The sequence below is a fragment of the Chiloscyllium plagiosum genome, unplaced genomic scaffold (assembly GCF_037043375.1).
Source record: "Chiloscyllium plagiosum isolate Xiang-an unplaced genomic scaffold, Cpla_swu_hap1 HiC_scaffold_24, whole genome shotgun sequence".
Lineage (NCBI taxonomy): Eukaryota > Metazoa > Chordata > Chondrichthyes > Orectolobiformes > Hemiscylliidae > Chiloscyllium > Chiloscyllium plagiosum.
Window position 1 is genome coordinate 56,892,917 of NW_028270162.1, and position 21,416 is coordinate 56,914,332.

At 47.0% G+C, this 21,416-nt stretch overlaps 1 protein-coding gene across 2 annotated transcripts in view; it reads left to right on the forward strand.

Moving 5' to 3' along the window:
• Positions 1-19,597, forward strand: part of LOC122562843 (uncharacterized) — a 60,898-nt gene extending 41,301 nt beyond the window's left edge. For both annotated transcript variants that reach the window (XM_088000188.1, XM_088000189.1), the window contains 4 exons: positions 7,041-7,212; positions 12,598-12,731; positions 12,820-12,891; positions 14,383-19,597. In XM_088000188.1, the coding sequence (XP_087856314.1) occupies positions 7,041-7,212; positions 12,598-12,731; positions 12,820-12,891; positions 14,383-14,635 (631 nt within the window). In that variant the 3' untranslated portion in view covers positions 14,636-19,597. The remainder of the gene's footprint in view (positions 1-7,040; positions 7,213-12,597; positions 12,732-12,819; positions 12,892-14,382) is intronic.
• The last annotated feature ends 1,819 nt before the right edge of the window (positions 19,598-21,416 follow it).

The window sequence follows — 21,416 nt, forward strand, 5'->3', positions numbered from 1 at the left end:
TGTCAGAACAGCTTGTATGGGTGACAGCAGGATGCTGGTTTCTCAGTACAGGTGTGCAGTTGCTATGGAACACTGGTCTCTCAGTACAGGTGTGCAGTTACTATGGAACACTGGTCTCTCAGTACAGGTGTGCAGTTACTATGGAACACTGGTCTCTCAGTACAGGTGTGCAGTTACTATGGAACACTGGTCTCTCAGTACAGGTGTGCAGTTACTATGGAACACTGGTCTCTCAGTACAGGTGTGCAGTTACTATGGAACACTGGTCTCTCAGTACAGGTGTGCAGTTACTATGGAATGCTGGTTTCTCAGTACAGGTGTGCAGTTACTATAGAACACTGGTCTCTCAGTACAGATGTGCAGTTACTATGGAACACCGGTCTCTCAGTACAGGTGTGCAGTTACTATGGAATGCTGGTTTCTCAGTACAGGTGTGCAGTTGCTATGGAACACTGGTCTCTCAGTACAGGTGTGCAGTTGCTATGTGACACTGGTTTCTCAGTACAGATGTGCAGTTACTATGGAACACTGGTTTCTCAGTACAGGTGTGCAGTTGCTATGGGACACTGGTGTCTCAGTACAGGTGTGCAGTTACTATGGAACACTGACTCTCAGTACAGGTATGCGGTTACTATGGAACACTGGTCTCTTAATACAGGTGTGCAGTTACTGTGGAACACTGGTTCTCAGTACAGGTGTGTGCTTACTATGGAACGCTGATTTCTTGGTACAGGTGTGCGGTTGCTATGGAACGATGGTCTCTCAGTACAGGTGTGTGCATATTATGGAACACTGGTTTCTCAGTACAGGTGTGCAGTTACTATGGAACACTGGTCTCTTAGTACAGGTGTGCAGTTACTGTGGAACACTGGTTCTCAGTACAGGTGTGTGCTTACTATGGAATGCTGATTTCTCGGTACAGGTATGCAGTTGCTATGGAACACTGGTTCTCAGTACAGGTGTGTGCTTACTATGGAACACTGGTTTCTCAGTACAGGTGTGCAGTTACTATGGAAGACTGGTTTCTCAGTACAGGTGTGCAGTTACTATGGAACACTGACTCTCAGTACAGGTGTGCGGTTACTATGGAACACTGGTCTCTTAGTACAGGTGTGCAGTTACTGTGGAACACTGGTTCTCAGTACAGGTGTGTGCTTACTATGGAACGCTGATTTCTTGGTACAGGTGTGCGGTTGCTATGGAACACTGGTCTCTCAGTACAGGTGTGTGCTTACTATGGAACACTGGTTTCTCAGTACAGGTGTGCAGTTACTGTGGAACACTGGTTCTCAGTACAGGTGTGCAGTTACTATGGAACACTGGTTCTCAGTACAGGTGTGCGGTTACTATGGAACACTGGTCTCTTAGTACAGGTGTGCAGTTACTGTGGAACACTGGTTCTCAGTACAGGTGTGTGCTTACTATGGAACGCTGATTTCTTGGTACAGGTGTGTGCTTACTATGGAACACTGGTTTCTCAGTACAGGTGTGCAGTTACTGTGGAACACTGGTTCTCAGTACAGGTGTGTGGTTACTATGGAACACTGGTTCTCAGTACAGGTGTGCAGTTGCCAAGGGACACTGGTTCTCAGTACAGGTGTGCGGTTACTATGGAACACTGGTTTCTCAGTACAGGTGAGCAGTTGCTATGGATCACAGGTTTCTCAGTACAGGTGTACAGTTACTATGGAACACTGGTTCTCAGGACAGATGTGCGGTTACTATGGAACACTGGTTCTCAGTACAGGTGTGCAGTTGCTATGTGACACTGGTCTCTTACTTCAGGTGTGCAGTTACTATGGAACACTGGTTTCTCAGTACAGGTGAGCAGTTGCTTTGGAACACTGGTTTCTCAGTACAGGTGTGCAGTTGCTATGTGACACTGGTTTCTCAGTACAGGTGTGCGGTTACTATGGAACACTGGTTCTCAGTACAGGTGTGCAGTTACTATGGAACACTGGTTCTCAGTACAGGTGTGCGGTTACTATGGAACACTGGTTCTCAGTACAGGTGTGCAGTTACTATGCAACACTGGTTTCTCGGTACAGGTGTGTGGTTACTATGGAATACTGGTTTCTCAGTACAGGTGTGCAGTTACTATGGAACACTGGTTCTCAGTACAGGTGTGCGGTTACTATGGAACACTGGTCTCTTAGTACAGGTGTGCAGTTACTGTGGAACACTGGTTCTCAGTACAGGTGTGTGCTTACTATGGAACGCTGATTTCTTGGTACAGGTGTGTGCTTACTATGGAACACTGGTTTCTCAGTACAGGTGTGCAGTTACTGTGGAACACTGGTTCTCAGTACAGGTGTGTGGTTACTATGGAACACTGGTTCTCAGTACAGGTGTGCAGTTGCCAAGGGACACTGGTTCTCAGTACAGGTGTGCAGTTACTATGGAACACTGGTTTCTCAGTACAGGTGAGCAGTTGCTATGGATCACAGGTTTCTCAGTACAGGTGTACAGTTACTATGGAATACTGGTTCTCAGGACAGATGTGCGGTTACTATGGAACACTGGTTCTCAGTACAGGTGTGCAGTTGCTATGTGACACTGGTCTCTTACTTCAGGTGTGCAGTTACTATGGAACACTGGTTTCTCAGTACAGGTGAGCAGTTGCTTTGGAACACTGGTTTCTCAGTACAGGTGTGCAGTTGCTATGTGACACTGGTTTCTCAGTACAGGTGTGCGGTTACTATGGAACACTGGTTCTCAGTACAGGTGTGCAGTTACTATGGGACACTGGTTCTCAGTACAGGTGTGCGTTTACTATGGAACACTGGTTTCTCAGTACAGGTGTGCGGTTACTATGGAACACTGGTTCTCAGTACAGGTGTGCGGTTACTATGGAACACTGGTTCTCAGTACAGGTGTGCAGTTACTATGCAACACTGGTTTCTCGGTACAGGTGTGTGGTTACTATGGAATACTGGTTTCTCAGTACAGGTGTGCGGTTACTATGGAACACTGGTTCTCAGTACAGGTGTGCAGTTACTATGCAACACTGGTTTCTCAGTACAGGTGTGCAGTTATTATGGAACACTGGTTTCTCAGTACAGGTGTGCAGTTGCTATGGGGCTTAGATATGATGCAGAGCTGGGCTGAGGAATGGCAGATGGAGTTCAACCCTGTCAAGTGTGAGCTTGTCCATTTTGGAAGGACAAATAAGAATGCGGAATACAGGGTTAACGGTAGGGTTCTTAGTAAGGTGGAGGAGCAGAGGGATCTTGGGGTCTATGTTCATAGATCTTTGAAAGTTGCCACTCAGGTGGATAGAGCTTGTAAGAAGGCCTATGGTGTATTAGCGTTCATTAGCAGAGGGATTGAATTCAAGAGTCGTGAGGTGATGTTGCAGCTGTACAGGACCTTGGTAAGGCCACATTTGGAGTACTGTGTGCAGTTCTGGTCGCCTCACTTTCGGAAAGATGTGGAAGCTTTGGAGAGGGTGCAGAGAAGATTTACCAGGATGTTGCCTGAAATGGAGAATAGGTCGTACGAGGATAGGTTGAGAGTGCTAGGCCTTTTCTCATTGGAACGGCGAAGGATGAGGGGTGACTTGATAGAGGTTTATAAGATGATCAGAGGAATAGATAGAGTAGACAGTCAGAGATTTTTCCCCCGGGTCCAACAGAGTGTTACAAGGGGACATAAATTTAAGGTGAAGGGTGGAAGGTATAGGGGAGATGTCAGGGGTGGGTTCTTTACCCAGAGAGTGGTGGGGGCATGGAATGCACTGCCTGTGGGAGTGGCAGAGTCAGAATCATTGGTGACCTTTAAGCGGCAAATGGATAGGTACAGGGATGGGGTGCTTAAGCTAGGGCAAATGTTAAGCACAACATCGTGGGCCGAAGGGCCTGTTCTGTGCTGTATTGTTCTATGTTCTCGGTACAGGTGAGCAGTTGCTATGGAACACTGGTTCTCACCACAGGTGTGCGGTTGCTATGTGACACTAGTTTCTCAGTACATGTGTGCAGTTACTGTGGAAGACTGGTTCTCAGTACAGGTGTGCAGTTGCTATGGAACACTGGTTCTCAGTACAGGTGTGCGGTTGCTATGGAACTCTGGTTCTCAGTACAGGTGTGCAGTTGCTATGTGGAACACTGGTTCTCAGTACAGGTGTGCGGTTACTATGCAACACTGGTTCTCAGTACAGATGTACAGTTACTATGGAACACTGGTTCTCAGTATAGGTGTGCGGTTACTATGGAACACTGGTTCTCCGTACAGGTGTGCGATTACTATGCAACACTGGTTCTCAGTACAGGTGTGCGGTTACTATGCAACACTGGTTCTCAGTACAGGTGTGCAGTGACTATGGGACACTGGTTCTCAGTACAGGTGTGTGGTTACTTTGGGACACTGGTTCTCAGTACAGATGTGCGGTTACTATGGAACACTGGTTCTCAGTACAGGTGTGCGGTTACTATGGAACACTGGTTCTCAGTACAGGTGTGCGGTTACTATGCAAAACTGGTTCTCAGTATAGGTGTGCGGTTACTATGGAACACTGGTTCTCAGTGCAGGTGTGCGGTTACTATGCAACACAGGTTCTCAGTACAGGTGTACAGTTACTACGGAACACTGGTTCTCAGTACAGGTGTGCGGTTACTATGCAACACTGGTTCTCAGTACAGGTGTGCGATTAGTATGGAACACTGGTTCTCAGTACAGGTGTGCGGTTACTATGGAACACTGGTTTCTCAGTACAGGTGTGCGGTTACTATGGAACACTGGTTCTTAGTACAGGTGTGCGGTTACTATGGAACACTGGTTCTCAGTACAGGTGTGCGGTTACTATGGAACACTGGTTTCTCAGTACAGGTGTGTGGTTACTATGGGACACTGGTCTCAGTACAGGTGTGCGGTTACTATGGGACACTGGTTCTCAGTACAGGTGTGCGGTTACTATGCAACACTGGTTCTCAGTATAGGTGTGTGGTTACTATGGAACACTGGTTCTCAGTACAGATGTGTGGTTACTATGCAACGCTGGTTCTCAGTTCAGGTGTACAGTTACTATGGGACACTGGTTGTCAGTACAGGTGTGCGGTTACTATGCAACACTGGTTTTCAGTACAGGTGTGCGGTTACTATGCAACACTGGTTCTCAGTACAGGTGTGCGGTTACTATGGAACACTGGTTCTCAGTACAGGTGTACAGTTACTATGGAATACTGGTTGTCAGTACAGGTGTGCGGTTACTATGGAACACTGGTTCTCAGTACAGGTGTGCGGTTACTATGGAACACTGGTTCTCAGTACAGGTGTGCGGTTACTATGGAACACTGGTTCTCAGTACAGGTGTGCGGTTACTACGGAACACTGGTTCTCCGTACAGGTGTACAGTTACTATGGGACACTGGTTCTCAGTACAGGTATGCGGTTACTATGGAACACTGGTTCTCAGTACAGGTGTGTGGTTACTATGGAACACTGGTTCTCAGTACAGGTGTGAGGATACTATGGAACACTGGTTCTCAGTACAGGTGTGTGGTTACTATGGAACACTGGTTCTCAGTACAGGTGTGCGGTTACTATGCAAAACTGGTTCTCAGTACAGGTGTGCGGTTACTATGGAACACTGGTTCTCAGTACAGGTGTGCGGTTACTATGCAACACTGGTTCTCAGTACAGATGTGCAGTTACTATGGAACACTGGTTCTCAGTACAGGTGTGCGGTTACTATGGAACACTGGTTCTCAGTACAGGTGTGCGGTTACTATGGAACACTGGTTCTCAGTACCGGTGTGCGGTTACTATGGAACACTGGTTTCTCAGTACAGGTGTGCGGTTACTATGGAACACTGGTTCTCAGTATAGGTGTGCGGTTACTATGGAACACTGGTTCTCAGTACTGGTGTGCGGTTACTATGGAACACTGGTTTCTCAGTACAGGTGTGCGGTTACTATGGAACACTGGTTTCTCAGTACAGGTGTGCGGTTACTATGGAACACTGGTTCTCAGTATAGGTGTGCGGTTACTATGGAACACTGGTTCTCAGTACAGGTGTGCGGTTACTATGGAACACTGGTTTCTCAGTACAGGTGTGCGGTTACTATGGAACACTGGTTCTCAGTACAGGTGTGCGGTTACTATGCAACACAGGTTCTCAGTACATGTGTGCGGTTACGATGGGACACTGGTCTCTCAGTACAGGTGTGCGGTTAATATGCAACACTGGTTCTCAGTACAGGTGTGCGGTTACTATGGAACACTGGTTCTCGGTACAGGTTTGCAGTTGCTGTGGAGAATCAGTTCTTCTGTTCACACGTATAGTTGGTGTAGGACCCTGGTCTCTCCCTTCAGATCCTCCTACTCTGGTCCTTTTGTCTCCTCCTGAATATAATTAATGATATGCCAACCACATTTTTGCATTTGTGAAAATTGCAATGTTCCTTCCTGACTTGGAGAGGAGTGTGTGCCTCTTTTCAGTCTCCCAGTATTCAGTATTCTCTGTCTGCTTAGTACCAGGAGGTAACACTTGAGTGACCTGAACAAGAGAGAATCTCTTGATTCTAATTGCCCAGAGTGGATAGGAGCACAATCTGTATTGTTTCTATTGATGAAGGTTTATCTTGTAGCTTTCGGTATGAAGGGTGTACTAGCCTGGCTACTGAGTGCAATTGGAGCCGAAAATGTTTAGCTTAGGTCCCATGAGATTGTGATGAACTTGGCCAGGGCAGGAAGGGACCATGACCCATGCACCTGGTTATGAGCCCACGCTCCTACCTTTGGACAGTCTGTATTGGTGAGTCCTCAGTCGTGTGGATGCTGGGTGAGGCATGGCTGGAATGCCGTTATGCTCAGTTAAGCATGTTAGCAGCATGCAGCATCTTGCAATTGGGTACGATAGCTGGTGATGTCTATGAGACAGAGACATTCCTGAATCAACACTCTGCAGGATCAGGAGAGCGTGGAGAAAACTGTTTGCTGGTGTCCGTCTTTGTGATTCTGTTTTACTGGGCATTTTTAGTGTCAGTGACCAGCCTGGTCCTGAGGGAGGGTCTGGTGTAACCTTTGTGCTGTTCCTCCACAGTGACCTGCAGCCCTTGAACTTTGCCTGCATTAAAGAGCCGTACCCCACTTTACCAGACCCGCCTACCTCAACACCAGGATGCACTGTTACTGACAGCACCTTCAGCTCCTCTGCACCCCTCGTCCCAAGCATTACTTACGTCGAAACCCAACTTCACTCGGAAGAAAAAGAGGTAAGTGAGACCGGTCTTCATCATCCATCCATGTTACTGCCGAAGGAGGTGCTGCCTGAGTGTGAGAGCTGGACCATTCAGGGTGAAAAGATAGAACTCTCCCTGTTCAAGCCCCCTCGCACTGACGCCTGGCTGGAGCTGGGGGTTAACTGAAATTTGGTAGATCGAAAGATTATTATAGAATGTGGAGAAAGATCGAGAAAAAGCTGTGAAATGCAGCCCTGAGCAAATTCCACCGTGTAATCAGATCATAGCTGATTAGTACCCCACTTCCTTTATCGATATCCATGGCATGGACTTCATGTTGTGGCTCAGTGGTTAGCACTGCTGCCTCATAGCTCTTGGGTTTGATTCCAGCCTTGGGCGACTGTGTGGCATTTCCTCCGGGTGCTCCTGTTTCCTCCCACATTCCAAAGATGTGCAGCTCAGGTGGATTGGCCATGCTAAATTGCCCAGAGTGTTCAGGGATGTGTAGGTTAGGCGCATTAGTCAGGGGTAAATGTAAAGAAATAGGATAGCGGAATGGGTCTGGGTGGGTTACCCTTTGCAGGGTCAGTGTGGACTTGTTGGGCCGAAGGGCCTGTTTCCACACTGTAGGGATTCTATGATGCCTCTTGATGGATTTGGTCTTTTTTAAATTCTTTCGTGAGATATGGCCATCGTTGGCTAGGGCAACATTGGCTGCCCATCCCTAACTGCCTTAGAATGAGCTCACTTTGCCGTTTCAGAGGGGCAGCTGAGAGTCCGCGATACTGCTGTGGGTCGCACACAAGCCAGATCCAGAAAAGATGGCAGTTTCCATCCCTGAAGGACATGGGTCTTCCCAACATTTGATGACAGTTTCATGGCCACCATCACTCAGATTAGTTTCCAATTCCAATTATTAATTGAATTCGATAGACTTGAGACCATGTCCTGAGTACGTTAGCCGAGAGCAATGGATCGCTAATCCAGTGATGTTGCCACTGCACCACAGTATTCCCAGTTAAAGGGAAAGGAGACAGGATTGGGATGAATGTTTTGGATTATACTCAGGTTGGGAAGCTAAAATTCAACACCATCTGGTTTGACTGAAAGGCCTTCATCTAAGATTGAATGTCAGTTAATTGTGTGAGATGAGTACATTCACCCTGACGTGGCCTTTATATATATATATAGTTTTGATTGACCAGCACTGCTCAGCCTGTCGGGGCTAGGACCCCAAGTTGGATCAGGTTTTGGGGTCATGAGCTTTCTTGTAGCACCATGGAGGTCTGGTGGATCAGCAAGCTCTGCTCTCCTCCAACAGGACCCACCCCCTCTCGGCCCCTCCCACCTCCTCATACACTCTCAGTTCCCCCTGAGTGGTGGCAACAATTTCCAAGCCTGTGAATGGGGTCACTGTGGTGCGGGGAAAGGTTTTGTAATCTGTCTCCATGTGTGTGTGGATTCACCTACAGGGATCGGTGCTGCCACTGGTGCATGCCCTGTGTCATTTGTGCAAATGACACAGCAGCTAGGCAGCTCATGGGGACATACTGACCATCACCATTCCCAGGGACAGATTGGGACCCTCCAATCATACAGCCCCCTGCCTGTCGTATCTGCAGGGAGAGAGAGAGAGAGAGAGAGACTGTTTATGTGTGTGCACACACCTGTGCAAGAGAGCGACCCCCAGGCAGCATCATCTGCTTTAGCTGCCTGTAACTCCAGGATTATTGAACCAGAGTTTGAGAATTGGTGTTGTGACAAATCAGCTAGGGGGTGAACACCTTGACCCAGGAGGGCATCCTATCCCTCCGATGAGGAAGTAGTTCAGATTAGGTCAGTGGCAGGTAAGTGAGAGGTGGGTTGGCTGATGTAGGTCTGGATTAGGTTAGAAGGTGCTACACAAGAGTGGGGCAAGGCGCAATGTATTCACAGAAATTGGGAATCAGTTAGCAGGCAGTGATCAGAAGCAAGAATTGGTGCTTGAACCTGAGCCACTTAGAATCTGTATCAGTGTCTCAGATGAGGGGATTGATGTAACGTTGTTAGGTCTGGTGGTACAGTCAGGTGGGAAAAGAAGCCGTCAGGAGAATACAAAGGGATATTTCCTGGTTATTAGTCAAGAAAGTAACAAAAAGTCTCTGATGTGGAGATGTGGGGAGTGACCCACCTTGCTCAGCAGCATGGGAAAGTAGGGTACTATATGAAGATACCTATTAAAAGTTGATGCTGACAGGATTTTGGGTGGATTTCACATCAATCATAAAGATTGATGCAACAAGCAGTTGCAAAGGTAAATGAGATGTAGTCTGTGCAGCATGAAGATTGGGGCATGTGAGAACAAGGGGCTTGCTGCCATTTCAAAGGGCTGTGGTGAGAGTGGTGCGTCTGAGTCCTGTCACCTTCACAGCTCTGATGGATTGCAGTTGATGGTGGGAGGGTTACAGAAAGGCCGGTGGTTGGACCTGGTTATCAGTCCAGTGATGTGACCACTGCCACCATGTCCCCAAAGAGCTCAGTCAATGAGGACAGGTTGTGTTTTACCTTATAGACTCGGTGGTGATCAAGTTGATGGGCAGCATGCTGGCTCAGTGGTCAGCTGTGCTGCCTCTCCCCGTGTCTGCGTGGGTTTCCTCCCACAGTCCAAAGATGTGCAGGCCAGGTAAATTGGCCATGCTAAATTACCCCATAGTGTTCAGGGATGTGTAGGTTAGGGTAAATTGGCCATGCTAAATTACCCCATAGTGTTCAGGGGTGTGTAGGTTAGGGTAAATTGGCCATGCTAAATTACCCCATCGTGTTCAGGGGTGTGTTGGTTAGGGTGAATTGGCCATGCTAAATTACCCCATAGTGTTCACGGGTGTGTAGGTTAGGGTGAATTGGCCATGCTAAATTGCCCATAGTGTTCAGGGGTGTGTAGGTTAGGGTGAATTGGTCATGTTAAATTACCCATAGTGTTCAGGATGTGTAGGTTAGGGTGAATTGGCCATGTTAAATTACCCATAGTGTTCAGGGATGTGTAGGTTCGGGTGAATTGGCCATGTTAAATTACCCATAGTGTTCAGGGGTGTGTAGGTTAGGGTGAATTGGCCATGCTAAATTACCCACAGTGTTCAGGAGTGTGTAGGTTAGGGTGAATTGGCCATGCTAAATTGCCCCATAGTGTTCAGGGATGTGAAGTTTAGGGTGAATTGGCCATGCTAAATTACCCATAGTGTTCAGGGATGTGCAGGTTAGGGTGAATTGGCCATGCTAAATTACCCCATAGTGTTCAGGGATGTGTAGGTTAAGGTGAATTGGCCATGCTAAATTACCCATAGTGTTCAGGGATGTGCAGGTTAGGGTGAATTGGGCATGCTAAATTACCCATAGTGTTCAGGGATGTGTAGGTTAGGGTGAATTGGCCATGCTAAATTACCCCATAGTGTTCAGGAATGTGTAGGTTAGGGTGAATTAATTGGCCATGCTAAATTACCCAGAGTGTTCAGGGATGTGCAGGTTAGGGTGAATTGGCCATGCTAAATTACCCATAGTGTTCAGGGATGTGTAGGTTAGGGTGAATTGGCCATGCTAAATTACCCCATAGTGTTCAGGGATGTGTAGGTTAGGGTGAATTGGCCATGCTAAATTACCCATAGTGTTCAGGGATGTGCAGGTTAGGGTGAATTGGCCATGCTAAATTACCCATAGTGTTCAGGGATGTGTAGGTTAGGGTGAATTGGCCATGCTAAATTACCCCATAGTGTTCAGGAATGTGTAGGTTAGGGTGAATTAATTGGCCATGCTAAATTACCCAGAGTGTTCAGGGATGTGCAGGTTAGGGTGAATTGGCCATGCTAAATTACCCATAGTGTTCAGGGATGTGTAGGTTAGGGTGAATTGGCCATGCTAAATTACCCATAGTGTTCAGGGATGTGCAGGTTAGGGTGAATTGGCCATGCTAAATTACCCACAGTGTTCAGGGATGTGTAGGTTAGGGTGAATTGACCATGCTAAATTACCCCATAGTGTTCAGGGATGTGCAGGTTAGGGTGAATTGGCCATGCTAAATTACCCCATAGTGTTCAGGGATGTGTAGGTTAGGGTGAATTGGCCATGCTAAATTACCCATAGTGTTCAGGGATGTGTAGGTTAGGGTGAATTGGCCATGCTAAATTACCCCATAGTGTTCAGGGATGTGTAGGTTAGGGTGAATTGGCCATGCTAAATTACCCAGAGTGTTCAGGGATGTGAGGTTAGGGTGAATTGGCCATGCTAAATTACCCCATAGTGTTCAGGGATGTGTAGGTTCGGGTGAATTGGCCATGCTAAATTACCCCATAGTGTTCAGGGATGTGTAGGTTATGGTGAATTGGCCATGCTAAATTACCCAGAGTGTTCAGGGATGTGTAGGTTAGGGTGAATTGGCCATGCTAAATTACCCCATAGTGTTCAGGGATGTGCAGGTTAGGGTGAATTGGCCATGCTAAATTACCCAGAGTGTTCAGGGATGTGTAGGTTCGGGTGAATTGGCCATGCTAAATTACCCATAGTGTTCAGGGGTGTGTAGGTTCGGGTGAATTGGCCATGCTAAATTACCCATAGTGTTCACAAATGTGTAGGTTAGGGTGAATTGGCCATGCTAAATTACCCATAGTGTTCAGGGATGTGAAGATTAGGGTGAATTGGCCATGCTAAATTACCCATAGTGTTCAGGGATGTGTAGGTTAGGGTGAATTGGCCATGCTAAATTACCCCATAGTGTTCAGGGATGTGTAGGTTAGGTTGAATTGGCCATGCTAAATTACCCAGAGTGTTCAGGGATGTGTAGGTTAGGGTGAATTGGCCATGCTAAATTACCCATAGTGTTCAGGGGTGTGTAGGTTAGGGTGAATTGGCCATGCTAAATTACCCATAGTGTTCACAAATGTGTAGGTTAGGGTGAATTGGCCATGCTAAATTACCACATATTGTTCAGGGATGTGTAGGTTAGGGTGAATTGGCCATGGGGAGTGCAGGGTTTCAGAGATAGGGTTGGAGGATGGGTCTGATCGGGTTTCTGTTTGCTGGGTCAGTGTGAGCTCAATGGGCTGAATGATATCGTTCCGCACTGTAGAGATTCTCTGACATCTTGCGACAGTTGTGCCAGAACCAAGGGTCGTGACCTTCAGGTTGGGTGCGTTGACAATGTTGACATGCAGACTGTAACAGAATTCTCACTGTCACTCCATTATCCCCACAAAAAGCTGCTGAGGCTGGGAATTAGTTGGAAGTTTTAAAATTGAGCTAGTTATAGTTGGCTTTGTGGACCAAGGTGTGTAGATGGTGTTAAAGATGGATAGCTGTGATCTAATGGAATGGTGGAACCAACTCAGTAGAAGTGGCCTCCTCCTGTCCTCGCATTGATCTTGGTCGTAACCAACTTTGTGTCCTCTTCAGGAACGCATACCTTACGACAAGTCTGTCAGCAAATCGAAGGGATCTCTGAGGAAGGTCTCCCAGATCCGAATCCGGAAAGGTGTTCCCAAACAAGACACTAATCTTACCCCCATGGGGCTGCCCAAACCCAAGAGGTTAGTGCGATTTATACCAGTGCATCTTATTTTGCTGGCTAATTCACTGATTTCCTGTGGTGATTAATTGAGATCTTCCTGTTTGTAGATTGAAAAAGAAGGAATTCAGCTTGGAGGAGATTTACACTAACCAGAATTATAAGTCGCCATCTGCACACAGGTACGTGACAGAATTGGATGTTGATGTGCAGAGAGCGCGGTCTGGGTTGACCAACAGTGGTTAAAGAAGCTGCTGCGATCCAGTCACCCTGTTTTGGAGCCCTGCATGGTCTGACTGAGATTTTCTGAGCTTGGACTCAGGGTGGTCAAGTCAGCCCAAGGCTGTACCTTGGCTGGTGACTGGAGCTACAGAAGGCTCCCACCAGGGGCCTCTTCTGAGATTGTTTTGGGCGAATGTGGATGGAGATCAATCGCAGATCCATCCAGTTATCAATCTTTGTCATTAACTCTGAATCCATTGCTGTTCCTCAACCAAATTTAAACCTCTTAATATTCCTGGTGTTCTGCTCAATCTCACAAATGAACAACCCCACACCATAACCATCAAAGATCAGCCTTCCACCTTCCCACTTACAGCCCCAGATCCCTCAAACCATTAACTGTGATCAAGTCCCCTCAAGGCTGTTGTTCCTGCTGGCCTGAACTCCAGTTTAACCAAAGGGTATCGACCCATTTCCTCTCTCGCACCAAGCCCCACACTCTCAGTAACCCTATTCCCAGACACGACACTGATGTCTGAATTTGTTCCGTGCATCAAAATTGAAGTACACACCAAAACAGCTCCAGATGCTGTAAATCAGGAACGAGAACAGGAATTGCTGGAAAAGCTCAGCAGGTCAGAGTTAACGTTTCACACCCGGTGACCCTTGCTCAGAATTAAAAATTAAAGTCCTTGTTTCAGATCCCTCCCTCGCCCTGTCTCAGCCGACCTCAGAACTGCCTCCAGTCTGCTCCTGTGCTTTGAACCATTCAGCGTGCACCCACAGAAATCGCCACGCCTACTTTAGAACTTTTCCAAAAGCTGTGATTTTGTTTTTGACAAGTCCTCAGTCGCCTGTCTGAGATTCCCAACAATGACACCCCATCGTTCCCCAGTGTCGGGAATGATACAGGGATTCAGGCACAGTGCAGCTTGCTCAAGTCGCCTGAAAGAACTTTCCCAAACCACTGGGGAGGCCACGTGATTAGACTGACTTACTTAGCTGTCACCTCGAGAGATTCCACTGCACTAACGGCGAAGTGTCAATTCCCTGAAGTTGGTGGCACGGTGGCTCAGTGGTAAGCAATGCTGCCTCACAGCGACAGGAACCTGGGTTCGATTCCAGCTGCAGGCAACTGTCTGTGTGGAGTTGGCACATACTCCCCGTGTCTGCGTGCGTTTCCTCCGGGTGCTCCGGTTTCCTCCATCCAATGTGTGCAGGTCAGGTGGATTGGCCGTGCTAAATCGCTCAGGCCAGCCATGGGAAATGCAGGGCGAGAGGGTTAGGGTATACGGGTAGGATGCTCTTCAGTGCAGTCTCAGTGGGCCAGTTAACCTCTAGCTGCACTGTAGGGATTCTATGACTGCAACGTGTTGTGCACACTCGTTACTTAACTGGTACGTTGAAATGGTTCTCCCGGTGCTGAATGTTCCTTTCCCTCCCCTCGACAGCAAGTATCTGGAGACTATTTTTGAAGAGCCTGTTTTGAAGAAAGGCTCCTTCGTCTGCACCAGTCTCCAAAAACGCAAGCGCCTCTTAGAATTCCAGGACTACACCCTCCCACGCAAGAGACGGGCGCACGCTGGAGTGAAGATTCTGAGCCGGACACGGGGCAGAAAGGCCACCACACGTGACGGGGAGATCGATTCACTACTTGTTCAAAAACTGACCGAACTGGAGGCCTACCTGGACGAAGAGGACTAAAGCCACCGTAAAATGTAGCCATCTGTTCTCGCCTTGCGTTTGCCCCCCACAGTGTCCAGGTCTGTTTACACTACATGCCGGGAGGTCGGCCGGTTACACTCTGTGTACTGCCTTGTTTTCTGGTCACTGGGGAAGAGAATAGTGCCAGGCTCGAAAGCCACTGCATGCGACAATAGAATGGGGGGGGGCGGTTGGAGGAGGTTCAGGTGAGGTGGGGTGTACGGGTCTTTTAAACGGCAACTCCCGCTGCGGGTGAGTGGCGCTGCAAAGCAGGGTCATTCATTGCACGGAGAGTGCGATGCAGGGCTGAACCGAGGTGGGAAAGGACACCTCGTATGCTCACTCACTCGCTTGCCGCCTCGCAAGCGAACAAAGCTGTTGCTGCTCCGACTTTGCACACAGTTTGAATTTACTGTCACGATGGGGAAAAGAGAGGCTCCAACGTAGTGCAGAGAGCGTCTCTTAAAGTGTTTACAAAGATTGCAGATCCTGCAGTGAATCTTCAGAGGGCTGGGCTGGATTCACTGCTCAGTGGAGCACTCCATTCTTGAGTGTTTTCTGGTTGGGATCAGTTTGGGTGGTTGCTGTGTTTGCTTATATATAATATAGTGTACATATATTATATATGAATATATCTCGAAGCAACTTGAGCCTAAAGTGCTAAAAGTGAATATTCCAAAGTAAATATTGAAACACAAATGATTTTTCTGTCTGTCTATGTGTTGCCTAATAAATGAGTGAGTACAAGTTCCACTGACTCATTGGGAAGGGGGGGGCAAACGTCCTGCTTCCTCTTCCAGTGAATAAGGTGTAAGCTTTGTTGTTGCCTGAGGAGGTACCTGTACACACCTTTTTGTCCAAGTTGATTGTGGTTTTTTTTTAAAAAAATAAGTTTTTACACTGGGTGAGTGTTTAATTTGTTGCGGTCATGTATTTGTGATTACTGCGGATTTCACAAGTTGCTGCTGGGTTTTAGCAATGGTTTTCATATTCGGACGCTGGATCATCTTGGCAGTAATTGACATTTTCTTTGCTCCGTTGTAGTAACCAGGTTGGGGAAAAAAGACCTTTCTGAATTAGTTGATTGGTGCATCTCCTCTGTAGGCTGGAACAGTGCAGGGTGCTCCAGGAGCAGGATGGTAAGAATACCGCACCGTATCTCTCACAGGGTGCAGAGATCGCCTCATGAGGGATTTAAGATTTATCTTCAGTTTCTGTTACAGCTCACATAGCAGCTTTCTCACCTCTGAGCTGCCGGGTTGTTGGCTAAAGGTGCTCCCATGAGCCCGGAGCACCTAATCCAGTCCAACACCTCTGATAGAATCACTCGCTGCTGACGATGCTGCGTTACCGATGAGCAGCCCTTTTCCCTCTGGTGTGGATATAGGAGACTCCACTGATGTGAAGAATAGCTGGGAGCTCTCGCACTGGCTGATATTGATCTCTCAACCCTTGGTTTACCTTGCTGCTGTGCTTCTGTGTTCAGTAACATTAATATTATATAACTATAAATGTTGACAATGCTTAAAAGTGCCGGCAAGCTCTATGGGACATTCTGAAAGTGTGAAAGGTACTAAGATAAATGCAACCCCTTTCCTTCCACAGCTCCCCTGAATCAGCACACCTTAATATGAGGGAACTTCAGCAGAGTGCAGCTGTATGCTCTGGTCTGCACAAATGGTTTCAGTTGATGGAAATGTTAGTGAGATCACGCTGATGTCAGGGCATTTGTGTAGATGTACATGGAAGATATGAACGGGGAGCTGGAGGAGGCCATTCGGCCCCTCCAGCCTGTTCTCCATTCAGTAAGGTACTGGCCGACCTGTAACCTCGAATCCACACTCCCATCTCCTGCTGATAACCCCTTGTCCCTGGGTTTAACATGAATCTATCCACCCTGACATTAGAAATATTCAAGGAATCTGTACCCAATGCCTTTTCAAGGAGAAAGTTCTAAAGATGCACAGCATCCAGAGAAAAAGGTTCCTCATCACAGTTCTGAATGATCACCCCCCCCACCCCCCGAATCTTAACCAGTGACCCTGGTTTTTGGATTCTCCCAGAAGAGGACACATCCTCTCCCTTTCCAGCCTGTCAAGATCTTTCATCATCTTGTATGTTTCAATCAAGTCATCTCTTAGAATTCTACAGTACGGGAGGAGGCCTTTCTGCCCATTGTGTCTATACTGGATCCTGAAAGACCTCAGCTAGTCCCATTGTGCAGCCTATCGCTGTAGCCCGTTGCTGTCCTCAACTCAGGGACCCAGGTTCGATTCCCACCTCGGCTGACTGTGTGGAGTTTGCACATTCTCCCCGTGTCTGCGTGGGTTTGCTCCGGGTGCTCTGGTAAATTTGCCCATAGTGTTCAGGGATGTACAGGCTAGGTGGGTTAGCCATTAGAAATACAGGGTTGCAAGGATAGGGTAGGGGGCTGGGTCTGGGTGGGATGCTCTTTGGAGGGTCAGTGTGGACTTGATGGGCCGAATGGCCTGCTTCCACACGAGGGATTCTATGATTCTACTCTATTTCCATAGCCGCTCCCATATTCGGGGACTGTGCACAGCATAAAGAACTTACAATTATGTAGCACCATTCACAGTCTCGACGTCCCGTAGGGTTCTTTTTCCAGTTGCAGTCGCTGTGGTGGGAAGTAGGGCCGCCAGTTTGTACACAGCAAGCTCCGACAATCTGCAAGTTGTCGGCTTCAGTGATGCTGGTTGGCTGAATGTTGCCAGGGCGTCTTGAGAGCTCTCCTGCTTTTCTCTTCTTAAAATGGAATCCTTTACATGCACCAGAGAAGGCAGACAAGGTCCTGGTTCACCGCCGCTGCCAAAAGGTAGTCTATTTGACTCTGTCAGTAACTGATTAATACCCTAATATGGAGGATCATGCAGCAATCTTAAAGACACTGCATTGCCACAAACCAGCTCCACACAGCAAATACCTACTGGGAGTGTTGGCGCCTGACTGGGGAGTATCCAACTGGGATTATGCCCTCACGCCTGCAACGAGTGATTGCGAAGATTCTGCTCCAGTTTGTGGTTGACGGGCAGGAATTTTTAACCATGAGCTACTTTTACCTTTTTTGTACCCCTTCCCTGACTTTTTTTTTTAAAAAACGAGTCCTGTGCTCAAACTGGTGTGTTTCCTCCCTCTCTCGCTGGTAGTTATAAGACCCAACTGGACCAGCCTTCCTTGGGAAGGAGTGAGTGATGCAGTTCAAATAGAATTGGAAGGAATCTGTGCACAACCTCCCAAATTGCTCCCGATGCTGGAGATCACAGCAGGTCAGGCAGCATCTGTGGAGAGAGAGTAAGCTAACGTTTCGAGTCTAGATGACACTTCGTCAGAGGCTGTAGTTGTTGGAACATGGCAGAGACAGCATTGGAAACCTTACCAGGAGGTGTTGGTACCTTCTTGTCTAATTTGGCATTTGATTTCTCCTCCTCCAGCTTGTTGCTATGTGGGCTGGTGTCTGGTCTGCTCAGCACAGAGAAAGGTGAGCTATCAGCTAAACAAAGCTTTCTCTCCCCCCTGGCTGTCCTTTTTAACCACCTGTGAGAGCCTGAGCTGGATAATGGGTAGATGAGGACAATGGGAGCACATTTATTTGATGTATTCTTTCTTTATTTGATGTTTCTGCTTACACATCCAATCCAAACAATCTCTATCTTGTAGTCCACAGAATTGAGGCCTGTTTTTATGTTATCAAATGGACTGATAACAGTAGTTTTACCACACAACAACACTTTTTTTTAGAGAAAACTCAACAGCTCCTGCAAACAGGAATGAGCCACAGACAAAACCTCAAACTTTTATTAAATCTGTAGTTACTTGAATGGTTTTGTTCGCGGGTGTGTGTGCGCGTGTGTGTGTGTGTGTATTGTGTGCACTCTTTTTAAAAAAAAATTTCCTGCAATTTTGCTTTGGAAAAGTACAATGTGAATTTGATCTCCATTTCAAATAAGTTTCAATTAGCAAAACTTCTTTGCTTAATGTGTAGGGAATATGGGTGCAAGCTACTATTTCATTTTGCCTGTATTCTTGAAAGATTACTCCTCTCTTTTCAGTGTCTCTTGTATCTCAGAATGAATTGTGGTATAATCAGTACAATAGCCAAAAGTACCAGGTTTTGGAATAACTCTTCTGCCTAATCACTAGGTTTTTTTGAAAGAAATTAAAAGCTGAAATCTCTGCGGAATCGTACTGTGTATTGTTCACACCTTGCTGTATGGTTTATTGAGAACAGCTCTGCACATGGGCCTTTTTGTAGTGAGGAGCCTGACGTGCAGTCCCGTGGGTGTTGCATAATTGCCAGGAGTGTTCCTCAGAGATGGTCTCTGCACTACCTCATCCAGGCAATCGGTTATAGCCGGTTATTTAACTGGAGCAGGGGGCTGATTGAAGCCCATCCTGCCAAACGCCAGCTCACTTTGTTCTCTCACACTTCTGAATCCCAGTCCACGGCAACATTGGGGGGATGTAAAATCTCCAATGCAACCTGGAGTGAAAATCAGCTAATTTGGCATAGGCTGGGATCAAGTCTGTGATATTGGAGGTGACATAGTTACTCAGTAAAGTCATTGGGGAACCTTTGCTCCCACAAGCCCCTGTGTAACCTGCTCCAGAGAGTGAGAGACTGGATACGATCTTCTATCTCTTTCGACTGCCTTTATAATGCTATTAATGGAGGTTCCAAACTTCAGTTTGACACCAGGAAGCTTATATCTCGAGGATAGTGCTAGTTACTGGGTTGGAATGGTCTCGTCGATCATAATGTTGTCTTGCACTTGACCAGCTTCTAATCCATTATACTGCTTTATTGTAAATGTCATTAACTGGTACCTTTTGAGTACCTGTGATTCACGTGCCCTTTATGTAGACATTATAATAATCGTGTTCCGTTTGAGAGTTGTCTCTGTATATTTTCGATGATACTAATAAAATCTTTTTTTAAAATTGGTTGCCTCCTTGATGTGTAACAGTTTCTTAATCGACGTGTTGGACTGAGTGAGTTAACTTCTGGAAGAGGGGCATTGAAGCCATTTCGCAGGTCACAATACCCTTACCTTCTGAAGACAAGAACTCCCACCAATTACCGGTCTTGTAAAGCTTCTCCTCATTGCCCAGTTTAATGCAGTGAGCTACATTCTTTTCTCTGAAGTGCAGGCTGGAATGCATTGTTTAACCAGCTTTGCACTGGGATCCCGTGACTTCTCTGCACCGTCACCTCTCTGCTCAGTGAATTCTACATTTTCAGCAGATTATGTCATGAGGGGAAAATTGGACGACAAGGAACTCTGTACTGATGATGCAGCCAGAGAGAGAGAGGAATTCCCAACAGCTAGATTATCCAATATTCAGACACTTGGTACTGCTACTGTAGAGGAGCAAAAATTGCAGGGAATGGAAACTAATAATTGAAATGAAGTGGGTAGAAGTTGAATCATTGAAAATTTGACAGGCAGTGGTGGATAAGATTCTTGGCAAGCAATGGGGTGAACTGTGATCGGGGATAGTTGGGAATCTGGATTGGAGGTTACAGTCAGGTAGGCATGATCTTATTAAATGGCAGAGACAAAATCAGCAGCCAAAATCCACAGATGTGCAGGTTAGGGTGAATTGGCCATGCTAAATTACCCATAGTGTTCAGGGATGTGTAGGTTAGGGTAAATTGGCCATGCTAAATTGCCTATAGTGTTCAGGGATGTGTTGGTTAGGGTAAATTGGCCATGCTAAATTGCCCATAGTGTTCAGGGATGTGTAGGTTAGGGTGATTTGGCCATGCTAAATTACCCATAGAGTTCGGGGATGTGAAGGTTCGGGTGAATTGGCCATGCTAAATTACCCATAGTGTTCAGGGATGTGCAGGTTAGGGTGAATTGGCCATGCTAAATTACCCCATAGTGTTCAGGGATGTGTAGGTTCGGGTGAATTGGCCATGCTAAATTACCCATAGTGTTCAGGGATGTGTAGGTTAGGGTGAATTGGCCATGCTAAATTGCCCATAGTGTTCTGGGATGTGTAGGTTAGGGTGAATTGGCCATGCTAAATTACCCATAGAGTTCGGGGATGTGAAGGTTCGGGTGAATTGGCCATGCTAAATTACCCATAGTGTTCAGGGATGTGCAGGTTAGGGTGAATTGGCCATGCTAAATTACCCCATAGTGTTCAGGGATGTGTAGGTTCGGGTGAATTGGCCATGCTAAATTACCCATAGTGTTCAGGGATGTGTAGGTTAGGGTGAATTGGCCATGCTAAATTGCCCATAGTGTTCTGGGATGTGTAGGTTAGGGTGAATTGGCCATGCTAATTTGCTCATAGTGTTCAGAGATGTGTAGGTTAGGGTGAATTGGCCATGCTAAATTACCCCATAGTGTTCAGGGATGTGTAGGTTAGGGTGAATTGGCCATGCTAAATTACCCATAGTGTTCAGGGATGTGTAGATTAGGGTGAATTGGCCATGCTAAATTACCCATAGTGTTCAGGGATGTGAAGGTTAGGGTGAATTAGCCATGCCAAATTTCCCATAGTGTTCAGATTTGTGCAGGTTAGGGTGAATTGGCCATGCTAAATTGCCCATAGTGTTCAGGGATGGGTAGGTTAGGGTGAATTGGCCATGCTAAATTACCCATAGTGTTCAGATTTGTGCAGGTTAGGGTGAATTGGCCATGCTAAATTACCCATAGTGTTCAGGGATGTGTAGGTTCGGGTGAATTGGCCATGCTAAATTACCCATAGTGCTCAGGGATGTGTAGGTTCGGGTGAATTGGCCATGCTA